This window comes from Macrobrachium nipponense, chromosome 9, assembly GCF_015104395.2.
Source record: "Macrobrachium nipponense isolate FS-2020 chromosome 9, ASM1510439v2, whole genome shotgun sequence".
Classification (NCBI taxonomy): Eukaryota; Metazoa; Arthropoda; class Malacostraca; order Decapoda; family Palaemonidae; genus Macrobrachium; species Macrobrachium nipponense.
In genome coordinates this window covers 28,883,013-28,904,134 of record NC_061110.1, presented here as the reverse complement: position 1 = coordinate 28,904,134, position 21,122 = coordinate 28,883,013, and the positions used below count along the sequence as shown (strand labels likewise).

Genomic DNA, 21,122 nt, shown 5'->3' with positions numbered 1-21,122 from the left:
TCAGTTCTGGAAGCTACCGATGGGATGAAATCTTATTTGTCCTCTTCATCCTGTACTTCATCTCACAGCTTACATAGTAAAGATAGTGGACGGGTTATAAGATACGTGGTGTTTTCTCATTATAGATTCTGATCTTTATTTCCACCAGTCAGCATTTATCAGCGACAGAAATGGCCTTTATTAGACATTTAACTTGTGGCTGCAGGTAGCTTTACAAGAAGGGTTATAAAGTTCTCACTTTTTAGCTAAATAAAGATACAATGATGATTATTATTATTATTAATTGTATATTTTTGTGTGTGTGTATCAAAGTCCCCCAGTTCGACTGGGTGGTATTTATAATATGGGGTTCCTGGTTGCATCCTGCATCCTTAGGAGCCCATCACTTTTCTATGTACGCTGTTTCTAGGAGCACACTTTTCTGCATGAGTCCTGGAGCTACTTCAGCCTCTAGTTTTCCCAAATTTCTTTTCAGGTATCTTGGGATCGTGTCCAGTGTTCCTATGATTATGGGTACAATTTCCACTGGCGTATCTCATATCCTTCTTATTTCTATTTTAAGGTCTTGATACTTATCCATTTTTCCCTTTCTCTTCAACTCTGGTGTCCCATGGTATTATTATTATTATTATTATTATTATTATTATTATTATTATTATTATTATTATTATTATTATTTCGAACATGAACCTTATTTATATGGAACGAGCCAACAGGAGCCCCTGACTTGAAATTCAAGCTCCCAATAAATAGCGTTCTTTTAATTTGAAATAATTACTTTTATTCTCTATGGTATAAGTGGCGTTACAATTACTATGGCCATTATGAATGTACATTACACATCGTGGAGTTGAAGCTTCTATATTAATTAAAAGTTACGCTATGTCTAATATACTGGTTGAAAATTATTTTCAATAAGAAACTGAGATGTAGACCTATGCCCTGTCATTGCCTCAAAACATAAGAATTTTATATGTAGGCCTAACCCCACAATGATATTAACATTTGAGGCAGGATTATGATGAATTAATACCCTAACATCGGAACTGGCTGCATAAGTCTATGCTTCATTCCAATTAATGTAGTCTATGTGGAACAGCTTATGTAGCCCAACCCCAATTCAAATTTATAACAAAAAATGTTTGTGTATTAAGTCTGCGTATGATCAAAATACAAAAAAAAATGCACAGACAGAATTATCCAAGATCCTCATAATGATAATTTAATATATCTTTTATTGGAGATATCAATTGCAGACTTCAACAACTCCGGAACTCATATCTAAACCTAAATGCATCCCTTGCTAAACTTATACATATCCTCCACTAACCTAAACATACTCTCACTAAACCTAAACACAAACTTTGGTACAGATTTAATAATTACAAGAAAGAACAGCAATTTCAAAATTATATTTCTATGGTATCGAGTACATGAAATGAGGTATGATAAACCCGTAGAGTTTATTTACCACATAAGTTACGAAGGGAAAGGGGGAGAGGAACTGGGGAAGGGGAAGGGGAATGAATTGAAAAGCTACACTACTAGCTAAGTTGGATCAAATGATGACCACATGCTAAATTTTGCCTAGATCGGTCAAGTGGTTCGGATTTCTTTACCGCACGAACGTACAATTATATATATATCATATATATATAGATATATATATATATATATATATATATATATCTATAATCATACATAATGGACAATTTGCTGAATAGAGAAATAAATTTGCCAAACCTGACTATTCACTGATACTGTGAATATTTTTTCTTTTAATTGTTTTTTCCCATTTACTTTTAACTGTTTCAGTTTCGCAGTAACATGGATGGATATTCCCTGTAAGCTTTGTGACCTCGGGCAGCCACAGTGAAAAACCTAGTCCAGAACTAAGTACTGTACTGTAATGACGAAAGGTTAATGGTAGCACATTTCCTTTTTTCCCCTCTTGTGTCAATTTTCTAAGAATGTTATTTTTTAACAGGTAAAATACTCTTTTCTGCACTATACATTGCGAAATATTATTTTTCTGCGCTCTATTGTAGTTGAGGTAAAATATCTTGCTTTCTAAATTCAGTGGCAGATCTAGAAATCTTTCATGGTGGCCACTTATGATTATATAATATATATATATAATATATATATATATATCTATATATATATATATATATTATATATATATATATATGTGTGTGTGTGTGTGTGTGTGTGTGTGTGTGTGTGTGTGTGTGTGTGTGTGTGTGCTCACACATATGTACGCACAGTTTTTGCTGAAGTAATAATTAACTAAGAAAATGTTTGCTACTAGTAATGATTTATTGAAAGAAAACAATGTTCTTATATTCATATCCACGGGGGCAGGGGGTTGGGCCCCCTTTAAATTCCTCACTGTCTAAATTGTGTATATCTCAGATATTGGAGAGCCAAATACTATATGGTTTGAAAATTTATTGACTCTTTAAGCAGTGAGTACTCTACATGCAAACAATCAACTTCATATTTCTTTAACAAAGAAAAAAATATGTAAACACGATTAGCAAAATTATTCTTTCCCGCCATACTTGTAAATAAACTAACGACAAAACAATAAAGATACCTGCCAAATCAGTAGGCATACTTAGGTCTAACGTTGCATGGCCATAATTCTTTTCCAGTCACTCTTCTAGGCTATTTTTCTTTGGCATGATGATTCGATACCCTTAAAATCTAAAAATCATTCTTAAATGTTCGAAATTAAGTTGGACCTCCAGCAATGTCTAAATGACTTGGTATATCCAAAAATGTGTAGTTTGAGGTCATAGTATGTATCCAATATCCACCTTTGTCAAAGTCCAGGGTAAACTTATGCTAAGTAAAGTTGACGGCCACACGAAGATATCTTTTATTAATATCATTTGTCGACCACACAATATAGAAATGGGTGTATATAATATAATACTTGATCCCCGAAGGACTAGTACTAAACACGCCATCTTAAGGCGCTCTCGCCATATTTTAATACTAGCGCCTCAAAGCAGGTGACAGATGGATACATACCGGGTTAATTAATACCCACCCTACCTAGCTTCATTTTCTTGCAGTTTCAATTTATGAGATATATCGTTTGATGGAAACATAAATTAAAAAAGAATTTTTTTATCATATAAAAAATACAAAATGTTTTGCTTTGAATCAAATAACAAAAGTTGTGAAACTCTTGCCAAGTATGAAGTTTCGGAATTTTATTGAGAAACAGTTTGATATACTTCATTTTATTGAATCCCTTTAACGCTGCCTGTAAATGTCTAAAACTGAAAAACCTGATGCTATAGACCATATCCTACAGGCCTACCTACTGCAAAGAATTAGTAATGATGACAAAATACAACACTTGTACTTAAGACTGATGGTGCCATATTTAAACGTCGAAACTTGTTTACACAACCAGTAACTCATAGACCTACTTACTACTCGGCATTTTTAAACACGAATATGTTACTTTTTTCATTTATAATGTAATACATATCACCTGATTTCAAAACTCAAATCGCCACTGCACGTGCCCAAGTAATATGCCAAAAATATAAGACATGTTAGCATAGGAAGCATGTAGCCTACACTGCTAACACGATGTTTAACGGACTTGAAGAAATTATGGATAAATAAAATGTCAGAATGCTTTGCTTACCAGTGAAATGTTATTCCATTTTCCCTTGAAGAATTCTTGGGCCGGTTTCTGAGAGTTAAAGCTGCACATCTTACTCTTATGGAGATACTGATTATAATCGAAGGAAATCACAAGACACACTAAGCACATGTCAATTGCCGCGGTCACTTGATGTGGATTTGTGGAGGAAGGTAATAATGCCCTACAGTCACAGTGGTGCCACATTTTCGCAACACACATCTCCACGCTCGCTAAACTTTATATTCATTCAACCATCGGTAAAATCTAATATATAAAACAACATATGGTTTCCATTACTGTCTAAATATCATTTTCCCGTACACATATGTTAACAGGAAAACCTATATGTATGGAAATGGAATCATAGCATTGGACAAATTTCACGAAAGGAAACGGGAACGATGGTCAAATAAATTATTCAAGTTAAAAGTGGGTGGAGTTATGGTCCAAAAGGACAATTAATGTCCGAAGCGACCCAAATTGTAAGCATCCATACCGCTCTAATGTGGCTTCAATTTTATTAACTTATCCAGTTATTAACCCTAGACAGGAATCCATTATCTCTGTGCCAAATGAAACAGCTCCCCAGTAACTTTTGTCTTTCGCGCCAAATATTTGTGGTTCGCAAGAATATCAAGATAATAATGAGATTTGAGTAGCAGGTAGCTATATTCGTTTTATATTGAATTCAAACATTTACAGTATCTTAACTTCTTTAATTCTTTATATATATATATATATATATATATATATATATATATATATATATATATATATATATATATATATATACTCTTTGTCACTACAAAGCCTGAAGATCCAAGTTCAAAGAAATTTTTAAAGATATTTTGATGTCCGGTACCGGGAAATATACTACGGGGAAACGAACCCAGGTCCCATAATCACAAAGAGGTCACGTTTTCAACCTGACCACGAGAAGAATAAAAGTCTTTTCTCTCATATATACCTGTCGTTTTCAGATATACTCATTTGAGCTAGAATAGACCCATCCTCACCATCGTAGTCAGGTGGGCAATTATTTTTATTGCTTTTTAGGCTGAAATATGTATGCAGAATCTACTGGTCACTTTTTTACCATACATATGCAACTGGGTTCGTTTCCCGGTACCGGACATCACAATTTCTTCAAAAATTTCTTTGAACTTGGATCTTCTGGCTTTGTAGTGACAAGCGTATAAAAAAAAAAGTAAAGAATTCAAGAAGTTAGAGGGCATTGTGGCTATTACAGTTGCATATGTATCTGGTAAAAAAAGTGACCATTAGATACTAAATTTACAGTTTAGTACTAGAAACAAAGTTATTTGAAAGACAAAAAGGTTTTATTGCATATTCACCAGAATATATCATTACAGCTGAAACCTTATGTTTTTGCTGCTGACATGTACCTAAATGATAAAATATGTCCGGTTTTATTTATTCCAGGACCTGTAGTTCCCAGGTCGCCTATGAGATTTATAAAATCCTAATTTATACTATTATTAAAATATTTTGCTCAATAACGCACTTCTTTCATTCCAGTGCCTACCTGTATTATTAGCAAGATAATTTTTTTCTAATAAGTCAATATTAAATTCTATTTAGTTTGTCATCAATAGGCGACACGTCGTAAGCCGCAACATCGTCAAAAATCCTAAGAAAACCTTACTTTTAATGCTTTGGGTGCATTGAAAATTATGTCAACTGCATTCTTATGGCATTTTTCATCAAAAAAAACCTTCAAATATTGATTTTGCATTTTTGGTGTCATATTTCATCTCCCAGATGAGCGTTGTAGGCGTCGTAACCCTAAACATGCGTCGTAACCCTGGAAATAACGTCTATTGACAAGCGTCGTAACCTCGAAATGTCGTAAGCCGACACAGTCGTAACCCGGGGACTGCCTTATAGCATATTTTTTCAAGAAATATTTCTAATTTTTGTATTTGGTAAAATCAATCACGATTGCACATTTATTTTTTATTTTTTCATACAATGATTCCATATGAATGACAAGGTTTCCGATAGTTTGTACATGGTGGTATGGTTTCTTAACTATGGTTAATATTTTTCATACTCTTTATAAAATAAATAATTTTTTCTAAGTCATATATTGGTTTATATCCGAATGATTGGATAATCAACTGTTGGGGGCTAAACTGGATCTCTTAGCAATGACATACTAAAAAAGCTTATAGTTAAAATAGTTGGTATCATTATTAGCTTGATTTGTGGTCAACTGCTCATATTTTCAAAACATCAAAATCAGAGTTTTTTGTTTCTCCTCAACTCAAATGTCTGGTTTGCCATTTCTACAGGGTTGAAATGCAGGCAAACTCCACCTCGATCAAACTCTGCTGTCACACCTGATCTATTTCTGCACCAATTATCGAATTACAATAAGGTAGGGAGTTCATAGAAAATTGAGGCGGCCTTCTGATGGTCCTAAAGGAATAATTGAACTGTGTGGAACCCGCCCACTTCACGTAGATGGGAATGGTAATGCAGGGATAACGTCAGTAAACTATGTGGGGGCAGTATTTCTTTGCAGTATACCCGTCAAAATAAAACCCAAACCAACACAAGGGTCAAGTAGTGTATAAATTGAGTAACTGTAAACTGGGTCACAGTAGCAAATTTCCGAGATGTAGGCGGGCCGTCTCTAGATGTCAGTGGTCCAGTTTTATGGGGCTGGTCTACAGACTTCCGGCACAGAAACGCCAATTTAAGAGTTATCGGCACCGATAAGAGTACTTGGGCCAGTATATAGCCAAGGAGCAGAACTAACCAGCTATCAGAGATTTACATTTATCAATAATCAGTCGGCCTGCAAACCAATCCCAAAACAAATCCGCTCCGCCAATCCCTACATTTTTTTATTCTTTTATGCCCAAAGATGGTTTGGCTCGAGTTACGGTAGTTTAAAAAAATAAACTATCCTAGAGTTAATATGGCTTTGGTAGACGTAAGATTAAGCAAGACTTTTCAATTTTTAGTTTTTGGGATATGGCGGCAGTCTCTCAGGGAAACTGGTACTCTTATAGTTCAGGAATGAGTCCTGGTACCTTACTGTTTTGTTTGTTTGGTACCTTATGAACAAACACCTACAGCGAAGATGCTGATCAGCCTACTGTCTCAACAGTAAATTATTTATAAGTAACTACCATTTCAAGAAAATACCTAATCACAAAATTTAGTACAGAGAACATTACACTTGAGCATCAAGTTTAATGCTTGTTTGACAAAATCATATTTACCTATATTCACCAATAAATAATTAACCAGTGAAGTATGTGATCAAACAGATGGGTAATCAAACAATGCTGAAAAGAGGCTTTTATTTCTCTCACTTTCATACTGCGTTTGTCACAATGCTTCTGACCAGAAAATGCTGCAACAACAAATAACAGTACATGAAAGAGTTACTTAACCCACCCACACAAGAAAAAAATCCAAGAATAACAAAAACGTGGCTATAACTAATTTTTAATAAATAACTTTCGGACCCCATTTCAATGTCAAAAACCATGAACAGGAACGGATAGAAATATGTCTGAAATTACAGCATTTCCCGACATGATTTGTGAGCTAGTTTCTCTTCCTACACCCTTTTGCGATATCCCCATTTTGAGCAGAGCTCTAAAGGGGGGGCAATGACCTGTAATGCCCTTTGTATGATTTAAAAAAACAATAATAAAAAAAAGGACAGTTTGAAGTTGCCTATTCATGCAATTACATTCAGAACTACTGCACCTGCCTTTACTATCTAAACTAATATCACATTTCTTCACATCCAACTACGATGTGGGCACTGTTCCTTGTATAACACAACCAGTAATGAAATAGTGCAAAAAATCCAGTGAAAATTACTATAATACTGTTTTGTACAAGAAAAAAAATGAAAAAAAAAGGGTCGCTTCCATCTGCGTTATCTGAAAATGACTGCATGCTAAGGCAACCAATAAACTAATTCCCTTGGAATGAGACATTGGGTATAGTTTGCAACAGTGATGGTGGTGATAAGGCTATACATTTTTACTTCCTCTTTCACACACACTTTATTAATAGAAATGCTCTTAGGGTGTTTTACAACTCACACATGTGAAATATAAATGCTCCATATATATTTTCCTTTCCAACAGTTATCTAGCACACTAATACATATGAAAGAGGATGAATTAAGCAATTTCAGTGATCAAAATGTGAGTTTACTATAAAATGGATGAGAATGTGACCTTGGGACATTTGAAAATTTTGCATATCTAAAGCCAGAAACATTTTGGTAGATCCAGATGCTCAACTGTATTAGTCCATTGTTTCATTATGTACAGTTGGATGAATGTTGAAACTTAGCACGTAATGCATGAAACCTCCCCATTTTCTGTGTTTTTAAATAACGAGGGGAACAAGGATGATGATTCATGAATAATTCGACGATTGTGTCATCACTATTATTTACGGGGGAAAGAGCGGACTGAACCTCACCAATCTTGTTGCCAGGTACAAAATGTACATCAGTCTTCACTGAAGTTGCAAAAATAAATTAAAAATGTATAAAAAAATTGGAATCCTTTGCCAGTAGAAAACTCAATGACAAAAAACTGACTTGAACAAGTAGTTAACCCACATTTTTTACCCTTCCCAATTTTCATTTCTATGTTATTTCGCAGAGATGAAACTTAACTATCACAAAAACTTTGTTTCAATCTTGACTAGTAGCTGTTAAGGAATGATTTTGGTAATCACAAGATCAAGTTGCAATATTACCAAATAAGTGTTATCTTTAACGAGATTGAATTCCATCACAACCATCCAATTATAGGAAGGTTTTTTACTTTTTGAAACACTACATAAAAATTCTATAAAGGGAGGCACTAGGTCTAAGTACACATCTTCCGTGGGAAAAGTGTTTTTGTGTTCACAAAATGGAAATCAATCAAATTCTAAAACAGTTACTCAAGTGGGAATAACTAAATTACAAAAGAAGCCACATTTAGATATTGTGAAGTTTCTTTACATATCACTGTAGTTTCAGTCATCACCTCAAGCACCAGTATTTTCCAAGTGGCCATTGTTTTAGTTATTTATCAAAACAGCAATGTTCACTGAAGCACACCATTCTTCAAAAATTGTACAATGACCCTCCAGTAAGCTGAAATTCTTCAGCAGTCCTCCTCCTGCAGATGTTTGGACCACTTGTGCTGCTGCAATCATCTGCGTAAGATACAGGCTGCTGCACTGGACGAGGTTACCTAGGAGTTATAAGTATAGAAACGCAGGCCGAAGAGCGACTACAATTGGTCAATTTTAACGTCGGGGAACGAAGCCACCTCTGGGACCACCTGGACCACCTCTGTTATTTTCGCGATTGAATCCACCCGGTCTACCTCCACCACGACCTTGTAGACCACCAGGAGGACCTTGGCGCATTCCTCCACTTCCACCACTACCGCGGCCACTATTGGGACGGCCCATACCACCTCCATCCATTCTCATGCGGGCCTTTTTCTCTTCGACATTCAACCGATGTTCACCATTAAGGTGAATAGGCTGAAAATACAAAGTAAAAATTTACCATTTTTTTCACTTCAAAAATGTAGTTATAGACAAAAACTTGTACTTCAAGAATACAAGTCTTTCTTATCTTGTTCTATTTAACACCACAATCTAACTTACAATCCTCAAAAACAACTACCTTCCTTAAAATTAAAAAATAAAGTCACTACTGAAATAAATGAATTAAAAGTGATTCCTGAAAAAGTTATCCCATCCATGTACTGATTTTGGTTATTTATAAGCAACAGTTTTCCCAACTTATCTCAGCTTTCTTTGCTTTTACTAACCTATAAGTTATATTTCCTGTTTGTGTCAAATAGGGGCAAAACACTCCTTTGCAAATGTAACTAGTTCACAGACCAATGAAAACTGCTCAGCTGCATGTTCTCAAACAACACTTCAAAAAGGAAAACTATATGAATTTACTTCATCTTTGAAAGACACAAGTTTGCAAGCTGAAGTAACCATTGGTCCATTATCACTCTATGAAGTTTTGCAAAAGTAAATCAATGCTGCAAATTCATCTTGAAAGAAATAACTAAAGATAAACTGTTAGCATCCTTCCTAAAGGTTGCCTTGGTTTAGAGTGACATAAAATCCACCACATACCCTTGAGCTGAGGGCCCTAGAAACAGCGCCTTCCTCCTCAAATGTAATGAAACCAAAGTTCGGAACTTGACCCTTGGGACCAGTTTTGCCTTTTGCAGTGTTGATGCGAATATCGACAATTTTGCCAAATTTAGAAAACTCAGCCTGAAAAAAATAAATTCAATTATCATCTACAGCTTAGTTTCTATCATTGCTGTAACAGACTTATTCATTATAAACATGAGAAAAAATAAAGACATCTAATTGCTATAAGTCAAGAACCTAATTGCTTAAGTCAAGAACAGGAAGGTGTTACCAAGTGAACCAGAGTTGTAATCTTATGTATTGCTTAAAAAGCTGAAGATAAAATGAAGTGGAAATTGAAAACTAGTAGTATTAGTAATTCCACATTATACAGCAGTTTTCGAATGGTTAGGGTAAAAAATATTTGAGATCAGGGGTCTTACTACAATGTGCTGTGATTTATGGCTAGAGTAATGCAACATTGGAGAAAACAAAGTTGCAGAGATGTGATGTCTAAAATCAGGATAACAATGTGGGAAATGCAGTTGGTCAGACAAAAACAATATAATTGATGGTAAGAGGCATAACACAAGTTAGAGAGAGAGAGAGAGAGAGAGAGAGAGAGAGAGAGAGAGAGAGAGAGAGAGAGAGAGAGAGAGAGAGAGAGAGAGAGAGAGGAGAGAGGAGAGAGGAGGGAGGCAAGCCCACCTCATCACTCTCAGTTTAGTGTTTACATCTAAACTATGAAAATAAAAGTAAAAATCTTTCAGTTTAATAGTGTTTAAATCCAAACTATGAAAACTAAAAATCTTTCAGTTTAATAAGTGTTTAAATCCAAACTATGAAAAATAAAAGTAAAAATGGAAATGACAACTTGTCAGGCCCTCATCATCATAGAAATGTCCAATTCTTTTATTGATTAACCTGATTTAGAAAGAGAAACTGGCTGTTTTCATGAATCAATCCGTTGTGCCACTTCTTCCTTTTCAAGGAACTTTTTAAATCCATGAATCAATCCGTTGTGCCACTTCTTCCTTTTCAAGGAACTTTTTAAATCCATTCTTAAAATTGCCATTCAAACCTGGGTTTAACCTTCAGGCTTTTCATTATCATATTGTTATTGTGCACATGTAGTTTTTTTTTTTTTTTACGTAGCTACATAAATGAACAAAATTCAAAAAATGGGAGCACTAAAATACAAAACCTATTAGACCTACAATATTTCAATTAGATGTGCCTTTTATTTTAAAACTGGTACGGATTTCCATTTTTTTTTTATAGAAACATTATGATGTTATGTTCTTGCATTTTCTAAACTTTTCTGTTTAATTTTTTTTCTAAACATTAAGAAATTATTCTTTGCTTCAAATAAATCCCATTTGCTACAATTACATGAAATCTTCCATTCATGGAAATGGTCTACCTGTCTTTAAAAATGTTTATTTTTTCAAAAGTATAATTCTTATTTTCTCGACAAGTTAACCAGCTTAAAACATTCCAAAAAAAAACTAGTCCTAAGGAGATACGCAAACTGACTGGCAGCTTTCTTCACTACATATGCCAAGTTTCTACATTTTAAATTATAATTGAAAATGAAGATAATTTCATATGAGAAAAATTACAGAGTACATATATGTATGACTGACATTTCTTGATTCATCTTATAAAAAAGCTATCTGATACTAGACTAAGTGCACAGACTCAAACCAACACCCAGTCCCTCTTCCTAAATTTGTTGCACTTTTCCAGATACCAATATCACCCTGACTCCTCAAGCCATTACCACAAGCAACTCTTCACTGAAGGATTTAACAAACAAAACTTAAATTCAAAAAGTACCTAAGGTACACAGTACATGAAAATATTATATGCCGAGCCTTAAATTTATAAACTACTCCGTAAACTCAGAAATAGCAGCACATTGTTCCACAACAAGAAAAGTAAGTATCCCTTTCATTTACAATCTTCCTGAATCCTTCTTAATGGTGCATATTCTCACCTTAAGTTCTTCTTCGCCTGCTGCATGTGGAAGATTTCCAACAAATATCTGCTGACTATCTGGTACAGGTGGAGCTCTCCTCCTCTCCTCTCCACCCAAACTCTCTGGAAAAGGAAAATAAACAGTATTACAAATGCAAACCCATGCAATTCTCAGCCTAGGCGATAACACTTGGCCTGTATACTTATTATAGCTCATTAAAAAAGAAATTATAAAATTACCTACCAATTTCTGCATTATCTTCACTATTGGGTCTATAAGGTCTGTCTCTTGGTGGTCCACGACCTTGTGTGTTTCTTTGAGGACGCTGGTTTACTCCCCCCACAGGCTGTGGCTGATTCTGGCCAGCAGGAGCAGCAGTTGCAGGAGTACGATTCATCTCTACACGATTCTGTTGATAAGCAAACATCAAAAACACCATTAAAATAACAAAAACTTAGCTAACACTTAGAAGCACCTATTGCAACATAGGTGTAAAATTCTCTGACCAAATGTACAACAGACTTCCCTCCCTCATGTACAACAGGTTTCTTTCCCAGGTCTGCCAATTTTCCATTTCAATACACACCCCCTGTTGTGCTGCAGACTGTGCCGGTGGTGTTGGCTGTGGTGGGGGAGGCTGAGTGACAGAAGGAGCAGGAGCAGCTGCAGCTGCCGCAGCAAATCCTTGGGAACTCTTAAACAAGTTAGCGAACGTCTTAGGTTCAGCTGGTTGAACGGGATCAGGCTGAAGTGGAGGGTCAGGATCAGGAGTTTCCTTTTGAGAAACCACTGGTTCGTCCCAAGAGGCATTTTGAACCTCGGCTGTGTTTCCCCAGCCTTCAGGGCCTGGAGAACCCCACCCTTCATCATCCTGAAAGAGAGATATTTACTCATCTTCCTACATCACCCTACGCCATATGAAAACAAAACCGAATCAGCTACTTATAAGAAAAGAAAACAATTATCTACTTAATGCTCTCCAGCATTATTAACACAATGGTATAGTATTGCATCATTCAATGTTTACCTTTTCAGGTGTGGGAATTGGTTCTGGGGCAGGCTCTGCCTGAGCTGGTTCTGGAGGGGTAGGAGACAAAGGTGGAGCTACAGGAGTTGTTGCAGCCGCAGGTGTTGATGGTCCTGGTGGAGGGACCGCTGCAACCTGGTAAACAAAAAGAGAGAATACCACAAACTATACAATGGTCCAGAAAACATTAAGTGATATCTAGAGTTACAGGACCAAGGTAATAACAGCCTATCTAAAATGCTACCCTTCCACCATAAGCAATCCTAACCCACCAATAGATGTTTCATATAATTCCAAATTACATTTTATATCATTACAAATTATATAAAATTGCGATACATTTAATGAAAAAATTACATATAACTTCAGCTATCATGTTTCAGCAACTGCCTAGCCAAACTTGTAAATTTTTAGAATTGGATACATGAAAATAGCAAAATATTTCTTTCAAAGAACAGTTTCCCATATTTGTAACAGTTTTATTTTGGATAATAAAGTTGTTATATCTTAAGTGTTGTTCTACATTTGAGGGCTAGGCATATGATTTATTCATCACATACCGATGGGATAAGTGTGAATAAACTGTGATTCATCGCTCCAGAACACCTTAAAAATGACAAGGGCCTTCATACACAGATGCTAGATTACTTCCCAAGAATATTGTAAAAGGCTTAGATACTGAATGGCAACAATTAATAATTGATAAGCAAAGTTGATACAATAATATAAACTCTGTGTGAAATTGGGCTCAAGTGTAGAATACCTTTGGTTAGAAAAATGCTAACATATGATTCACCCTTTCAAGAGAAGATACAGGGAAAACATTTCAAATTCTAAATTCCTTTATGTTTTGCATGCATACTATTTATCTTTGTTTTTAAACTTAGTTCTTTACAGAAATGCTTGCCATTTTTTTAAGACAAATTTATTTCTTTCCAGAACTGCTTGCTTGTCTGCATATCTCATTTAAGGCCTTAATGAATAAGGATCCATCACAAGAAATCATATGTATTGGGTTCATAGAATTTAGGGAAATACTATTTAGATGGAGACTTTTTTTAGTAAGGTATTAAATACTAAATATTAGATTGCATACAACTCTGCTGTGAAAGGCAATTGCATTCCAAGTACTTATTTTACATCAGTAGACACTGCCTACTGCTTGCAATGTTTTGATGTGTACATGCATGTGCATTATTTTTAAGGCAATATAATTGGATTTGTGTTTGGATTTTGTATATCTACATCTTATTATTAGTTATCAAAAGTTTCTCCTGCTTCAACAGCCAGTAATCGGTTTTTTCCTCTCACCAGCCAGATATTTAGAACCAACAGAATGTACAATCGACAAGAAAAGTGAAGATGCCGTTTTCATTCGCCTTAGTTCATTGAATTTCCTATTTGTTTTTTACTGAAAAGAAACTCTCTACATTTACTCTAGACTGAGAAAATACACAAAAATTACACAAGCTAAAACTGCAAAACAAAAACATTCAGATAATTAAAAACACAATGTATGTCCGAAGGGATTGGAATTTCTCTGATGGATTCATTCAAAGAAATCTGGAAGATAGGTATGTGAAGTTCTGATTGTAGTACTTACTAGGTATCACGACAGTATCTACTCTTCCCTTTATAAATGGGAATATTATTGCATCATAAGTGGTGATTGTAATGATTTTAGGTTCTACAAATTTATGTTTGTATTCCAAAGCGTTTAAAGTTAGCTGACATCAATGGCAGTAAATGTTGCTTCGGTTAAGGTAGGTTGAGCAATTCTAGTTGGATCTGCAAGTGTTTTCTATGATGTGAGGAGGAGCCAGAGTGCTTCAGGTAGGAAAAAAGCAAGTTATTGGACACTGGTGTAACGGCTTTCACACTTTGATGACTTTGACATTGACATGGATCAAATGGTAATAGCTGTTTACAAAGCTATTGTCATTATACAGAAATCTTAAAGATTTCCTGGCTATGCTCCCATTACAGGCAGTTCAGAGTTAGTCTATAAGCATTACTTTGCCGCGATGCTGAAAGACCTCTCAAAATAGCATTTTTTGCACGACATAACACTTTAATTGCCTGAGCAACAGAGATCAGAGTTATTTATGGTAATAAATATTTTTACTTTACAAAATTTTTTTCGTGAATGACTGTGGACAAAATCAATTTTCAAAAGTAGAGACTATCAAAAAGCAAGAATGACTAGCCTACAGTTAAAATTCCTCACGTCTTTTTACAATCTTTGAATGCTACGGCATCTGTTGAAAATGAAATCAAGATTAGGGTACGAATTTCTTATAGAATTAACTTGAATACTATGGGGTCCCTTCAAATTTTATCTAGTATAGTGAAGCACGATCTTGGTAACCATATCACCATTTCCCAGGTATCTGTGCACACTTAACACTTTTTCTTCTGCCTTTCCCCTCATAAGTCCATTACATGCAGTATTTTGGTGTAGGTATATATTTTTGGAAACTATCCTACAACAGGGAAATGGCTACAGTAATGGAAATATGGCTACATCTACAGTCACATGAAGCCTTGCCTTCCCAAGCATACTTTCCTTACTTTGGCCTCAATGACTGTAGTAATGGGGGGAAAAAAAAAAAAAAAAAAAAAAAAAAACAAAAAAAAAAAAAAAAAAAAAAAAAAGTAAAATATCTTACAGGTGTAGGTGTCGGAACTGAAGGAGCCAATGTTGTCTGGGGTGTGGCCGGTGGGGTTGGCTCAGGTTCAGGAGGGTGGGCTGATCCATTAACTGTGGCAGCAGAAGTAGGGAAACCAGGTGAAGGCAATGGGCCTTCTAGTTCCTCTTCCACTTCACTTCCACCTTCATCACCAGCTTCTTCCTCACTAAATACCTACATGGGCAATGAAGTAGCAATTTAGGCAATGAAGTAAAAATTTAAACAACCACAACACTTACAATGTAACCACACAATCTTTTAAAACTGTACAAATAATAATACTAATACCGAAAGCCCCAAAGCAAAATACAGGCAGCCCGCAGTTAACGGCGATTAACAGCGAATTGGTTTTACGGCTGTTGTCAAAAATATTAATTTAAAAAATAAGCCATTTTAAGGTATTTCTACGGCAATTTTCGGCCAACTTATGTCTAACGAGTACATACTTTTGTAGAAATACAGTTCAGCCCATAAAGGTTATACAAATTATATTAAAAAATTGTATTGAGAGTTATTACATAGGTATTAGGGTAAAATATATGCCTCTGATGCTGTTCTATGGTAAAAATATAGTTAAATGAGTGCAAATTTAGCTTTGGATGTGTAAATTTATAAATGTTCATGCTTTTATGTTTAAAATGTATATGAAAATGTATTACATATAGGTATTTTTATTTCTGCACATAAATATGATACAAAGGCAGCTTTTGAAACTGCCCTTCATGTAATCAAATATGTTTTTTCATGTTCAATTTTGTAAGCTGCAGCCTGCAACTCTTCCGAAAATAGTTTAAAAAAGTGCAAATTTAGCGATCGATGTGACGATTTTATAAATGTTCATGCTTTAATATTTAAAATGTGTATGCAAATGTATTATGTATAGGGTATTTTTAATACTGCACAGAAATATGATACTATGGCAGCTTTTGAAACTGCCCTTTACGTTATCAAATACGATGTTTTTCATGTTAATTCTTGTAAGTAGCTGCCTGCCGCTCTTCCGAAAATATAGTTAAAAAGAGTGCAAATTTAGCGATCAATGTGTCGATCTTATAAATGTTCATGCTCTTATGTTTAAAATGTGTATATACGAAAATATATTACGTATAGGATATTTTCATTTTTGTACATAAATATGATACAAATTAAGGCAGCTTTTGTAACTACCCTCCACGTTGTCAAAGGATGTTTTTTCATGTTCATTCTTGTCCGCCACTGTTCCAAAAAATGCATGGTGTTATTTTATTAATTAACCCTCTTACGCCGACTGGACGTATTTTACGTCGACATTTTTTGTCTCCCGTGTGCCGACTGGACGTATTTTACGTCGATTTACAAGTTTTTTTTTTAAATTCGCGGAAAAATACTTATAGGCCTACCAGCCTAAAACTTTTGAATCACGCACCTTGGGGGATGCTGGGAGTTCACGGATCAAGTTGTTGTTTTGTTTACAATCGTTACGCAGGCGCGCAAGCGCGAATTTCTTTCTTGCCACACTAAAAAGTATCTGTGACACATCTCGGAAATTATTTCGTCACTTTGACAATTTTTGTACCATTGTAAATTAGCCGTTACATGAAGTATTAGATATGAAAATGTGCGCATTTTTATGTAGAATACAACAATAAAATACTCATGATTGTAGCTTTTATCAGTTTTGAGATATTTTCATATAAATAACGATAATTGCCAAAATTTCAACCTTTGGTCAACTTTGACTCTACCAAATTGGTCGAAAAACGCAATTGTAAGCTAAAACTCTTATATTATAGTAATATTCCATCATTTACCTTAATTTTGCAACTAATTGGAAGTCTCTAGCACAATATTTCGATTTATGGTGAATTTATGAAAACACTTTTTCCTTACGTCCACGCGGTAACTCTTCCGAAAAAAATCATACGTGCGATATGTGGTATTGTTTGCACCATTTTAAAATTAGCCGTTATATAAAGTTTTATATATGGAAATGTGTGCAATTTCATGCACAATACAACTAAAAACAACCCATGCTTGTAGCTTTTATCAGTTTTGAGATATTTTCATATAAACAACGATAATTGCCAAATTTTCAACCTTTGGTCAACTTTGACTCTACCGAAATGGTCGAAAAACGCAATTGTAAGCTAAAACGCTTATATTCTAGTAATATTCAAGCATTTACCTTCATTTTGCAACAAATTGGAAGTCTCTAGCACAATATTTCGACTTATGGTGAATTTATGAAAAAAATAACATTTTCTTTACGTCCGCGCGGTAACTCTTCCGAAAAAATCATACGTGCGATTGTGGTAATGTTTGCACCATTTTAAATTAGCCGTTACATATTTTAAATTAGCCGTTACATAAAGTTTTATATATGAAAATGTGCACAATTTTATGTAGAATACAACAAAAAATAATTGAAGGTTATAATTGAAGGTTGTAGCTTTTCTCATTTTTGAAATATTTGCATATAAATCATGATAAATAGAAAAAACCACGTTCGGTCAACTTTGACTCTACCGAAATGGTCGAAAAACGCAATTGTAAGCTAAAACTCTTACAGTCTAGTAATATTCAGTCATTTATCTTCATCTTGAAACAAATTCGAAGTCTCTAGCAAAATATTTAGATTTATGGTGAGTTTTAAAAAAAATCTTTCCTTCCCTCCGCGCGCGGATTCTCCTCCACAAATCTCCGAAATACGTACGTCCCATTCTCGGAATATTTGCTTCGTTCCATATTAGGCATTTCATAGTTTTATATATGAAAATGTGCGCAATTTCATGTAGAATAAAACGAAAAATATTTTAAGATTTCCGAAATAATTGCATATAAAAAATATATATATAAAAAAATTCGACATTTGGTCAACTTTAACTCGTCAGATATGGTCGAAAACTGCAATTGCAATATTTAGATTTATGGTGAATTTTTAAAAAAATATTTGTTTACGTCCACGCGTTACGAATTCATGCATTATTTTGTGATAATATTTTCTCTGTGTTGCTTTTATCATTTTACAATGTGTTATATACCAAAATGATCGCAATTTAGTGTACATTACAACGAAAAAAAAAGTAACTTGTTACCTTTAACCGTTTTGCGCACAGCGCGATTTGAATACAATTATATATGAAATTTCGTTTTTGCGCTATCATATATTGCATTATTTATATATGATAATGATAATGTTTTTCATTTCTGATGGTTGCATACTAAACTTCAGGCAATGACAAAAAAAGGAGCCAAAAATGAACTCTTAATCTTGAAAACTAAGCGCGCTGTGATTTTTTGAAAAAAATATTTTTTCCGCTTCCGCGCTCACTCCGAAACCCCTCCGGCACACGGGAGACAATTTTTTAATTACCGCTCCGGCGTAAGAGGGTTAAGCATCTTTTCCATAAATCCTTTAAAAAGTTATACAGTACTTCACTGTATCCAATAACATTGTATGTATTCACATATTATTATAAAATACAACAACAAATCTAAGCTAGTATTTCGCGGAGCGGCCAATGTTTTAGTTTGAAATCAGTTGATGGAGAACACGAGTTTGTTTAGCCATATTTAACGCAATTCTGAGCGATTTTTCTTCTAGTTGGCATAAACGAATATGTAGATGCTTGACATATGACAAGGTTAGTTTTCCTTATACAACATGTTTTTAGGTGAAAATATGAATTGAATATGTCTTGTTGTGATTGTAAACTTTTTTTTTTTTTTTCGTTAACAGAATACGGTGGTGGCATGTTTGTTGCGTAAAAAAAATGACGTGATTCCGTTCACAATTTTCCTTATATCATCATAATACGAACTTTACGTTATTTATCTTATATCGGCGTGAAACCAACAGTAAAATGTGTTCTTTCAGGCCCAGTAGTTTTGATTAAAATTATTTTATCTCAATTTTATCTACAGTTGTGTTTGATGGCATACGTTTACACATACGTTTACAGGAGTTTTATCCTTGTTGCTGATGCAAGATAATAGTCATTAGCAGCTTGAACAGTTTTCTCACCTTCAGTTATAACTAGGTTTAAATTTAACAGTATATTTCCCGATTGATCTTTGATCTATACTGATCTTTGATCTATAGCGAATAGTTATTACATTAAGATATCTCAGTTCTATTCTACATAACATCACTTATAACAACTATGGTAATAGCGTCCTATAGTACAAGGATTGAAATACAAGCCAAACAGATGTTATCGAAGTAATAATAATAATAATAATAAAAAAAAAATTTACGTTTGGTTGTTCATGGCTGTACACGTTTATGAAACAAGCATAACGTTAAAACCATACTTTCATCATTCTCTTTTGCCTTTTTTGAACTTGTGTAACTAGAAGATTGGATAAAGTTAGGCTATTGTAATTTGGACTCTCATAAAATCGGATTATCGTAAGACGAATTATCGTAACTTGAACACTACAGCTACCTGTACACTGTATAGATCTATACTGCATAAATATAATTTTACTTATTGCGCCATCGAGGGATTAAGGCGCCGTTTGACTGGTCTAGGGCGCTGTTAACTGGTCTAGAATTTCGAAAGAAGGTGTGCAGCGGCCTTAGGCTTTAAAATCGCTTAGCGTCAGCAGCCAGGAACGGAACCCCTGCCGCTAACCGAGGGCCGCCTGTATTCTAAAATAAAACTAGTTCAAAGTTCTTTTTACTCCAAACAAACAAATAAATAAAATGATTAAGCACTGCAATTCAACTAATACTTTCATCCAATCCCTTACTTTAAACAGTTCTATTGAAATATTCAAATACAACAACACTTCACAACATACCTCATCCTGGTAACGGAAAATGTCATTGTGCACATAGTACTTCTTAGGAGTTTGGGGGGCTAGCACAAACGTTTGCATGAACCTTCGCATCGGCATACCATTATTAGACAATTCACCTGTCACCTGGAAAATTTACGAATTTTATTCATCCAAGTATAATGGACAAAAAATCTAAGATCAATGCATTCTCCTTTGCAAGAGCTGTCTTACAAAATACATGCAAAGTAAATTAATCTGTTTTAATGTACAACCTTGACAATACTATGTACTTGTCAACGATACCAAACATTATATATTTGATCATACTGATTGCTAAATAGTTTTGTATAATATTCAACTTTTGTGAATACATCGTTCATTATTACCACAAATGCAACTCACCTGAATGACCACCCCATTTCCAAGAGTAGCCTGAGCATCTACCATTCTAATCTTGGCATGGCAGTCACGGAAATTAAGGCTCATTATCATTTTGTGGATGTCAGCTTGTCCTATTATTGGTTCGCTCATGGAGTTATGGCCCCCATGCATAAATGAAGAATTGTGACTAAAGAAACTGAAAGAGAATGATTAACAAATTAAAAACCTGATATGTGTATCAAGAAATGATTAATTACACATTAATTCAAAAACTGCTTGGATACTTACAATTTAATATTCATGTGAAAGAAAACAAAAAAACTCAATAAATTAATTAGCTAATGTTGTCAAGTATTCATGAATTATAGCTATTCATGCTTGGGGGGTGGGAGGATCCCAGGAGTTGACTGCATATACAGTGACCCAACTTTCTTTAATATCTAA

At 34.6% G+C, this 21,122-nt stretch overlaps 1 protein-coding gene across 3 annotated transcripts in view; it reads right to left on the bottom strand.

Annotated features, from left to right (window-relative positions):
- Nucleotides 1–6,991: 6,991 nt before the first annotated feature.
- The window catches only part of LOC135217903 (ras GTPase-activating protein-binding protein 2-like), a 53,602-nt gene continuing 39,471 nt past the window's right edge, over nt 6,992–21,122 (bottom strand). For all 3 annotated transcript variants that reach the window (XM_064253941.1, XM_064253939.1, XM_064253940.1), the window contains exons 3-11: nt 20,700–20,874; nt 20,319–20,441; nt 15,513–15,707; nt 12,844–12,978; nt 12,403–12,687; nt 12,060–12,225; nt 11,835–11,938; nt 9,833–9,976; nt 6,992–9,217 (exon numbers count right to left, since the gene is read on the bottom strand). In XM_064253941.1, coding sequence (XP_064110011.1) covers nt 8,975–9,217; nt 9,833–9,976; nt 11,835–11,938; nt 12,060–12,225; nt 12,403–12,687; nt 12,844–12,978; nt 15,513–15,707; nt 20,319–20,441; nt 20,700–20,874 — 1,570 coding nt within the window. In that variant the 3' untranslated portion in view covers nt 6,992–8,974. The remainder of the gene's footprint in view (nt 9,218–9,832; nt 9,977–11,834; nt 11,939–12,059; nt 12,226–12,402; nt 12,688–12,843; nt 12,979–15,512; nt 15,708–20,318; nt 20,442–20,699; nt 20,875–21,122) is intronic.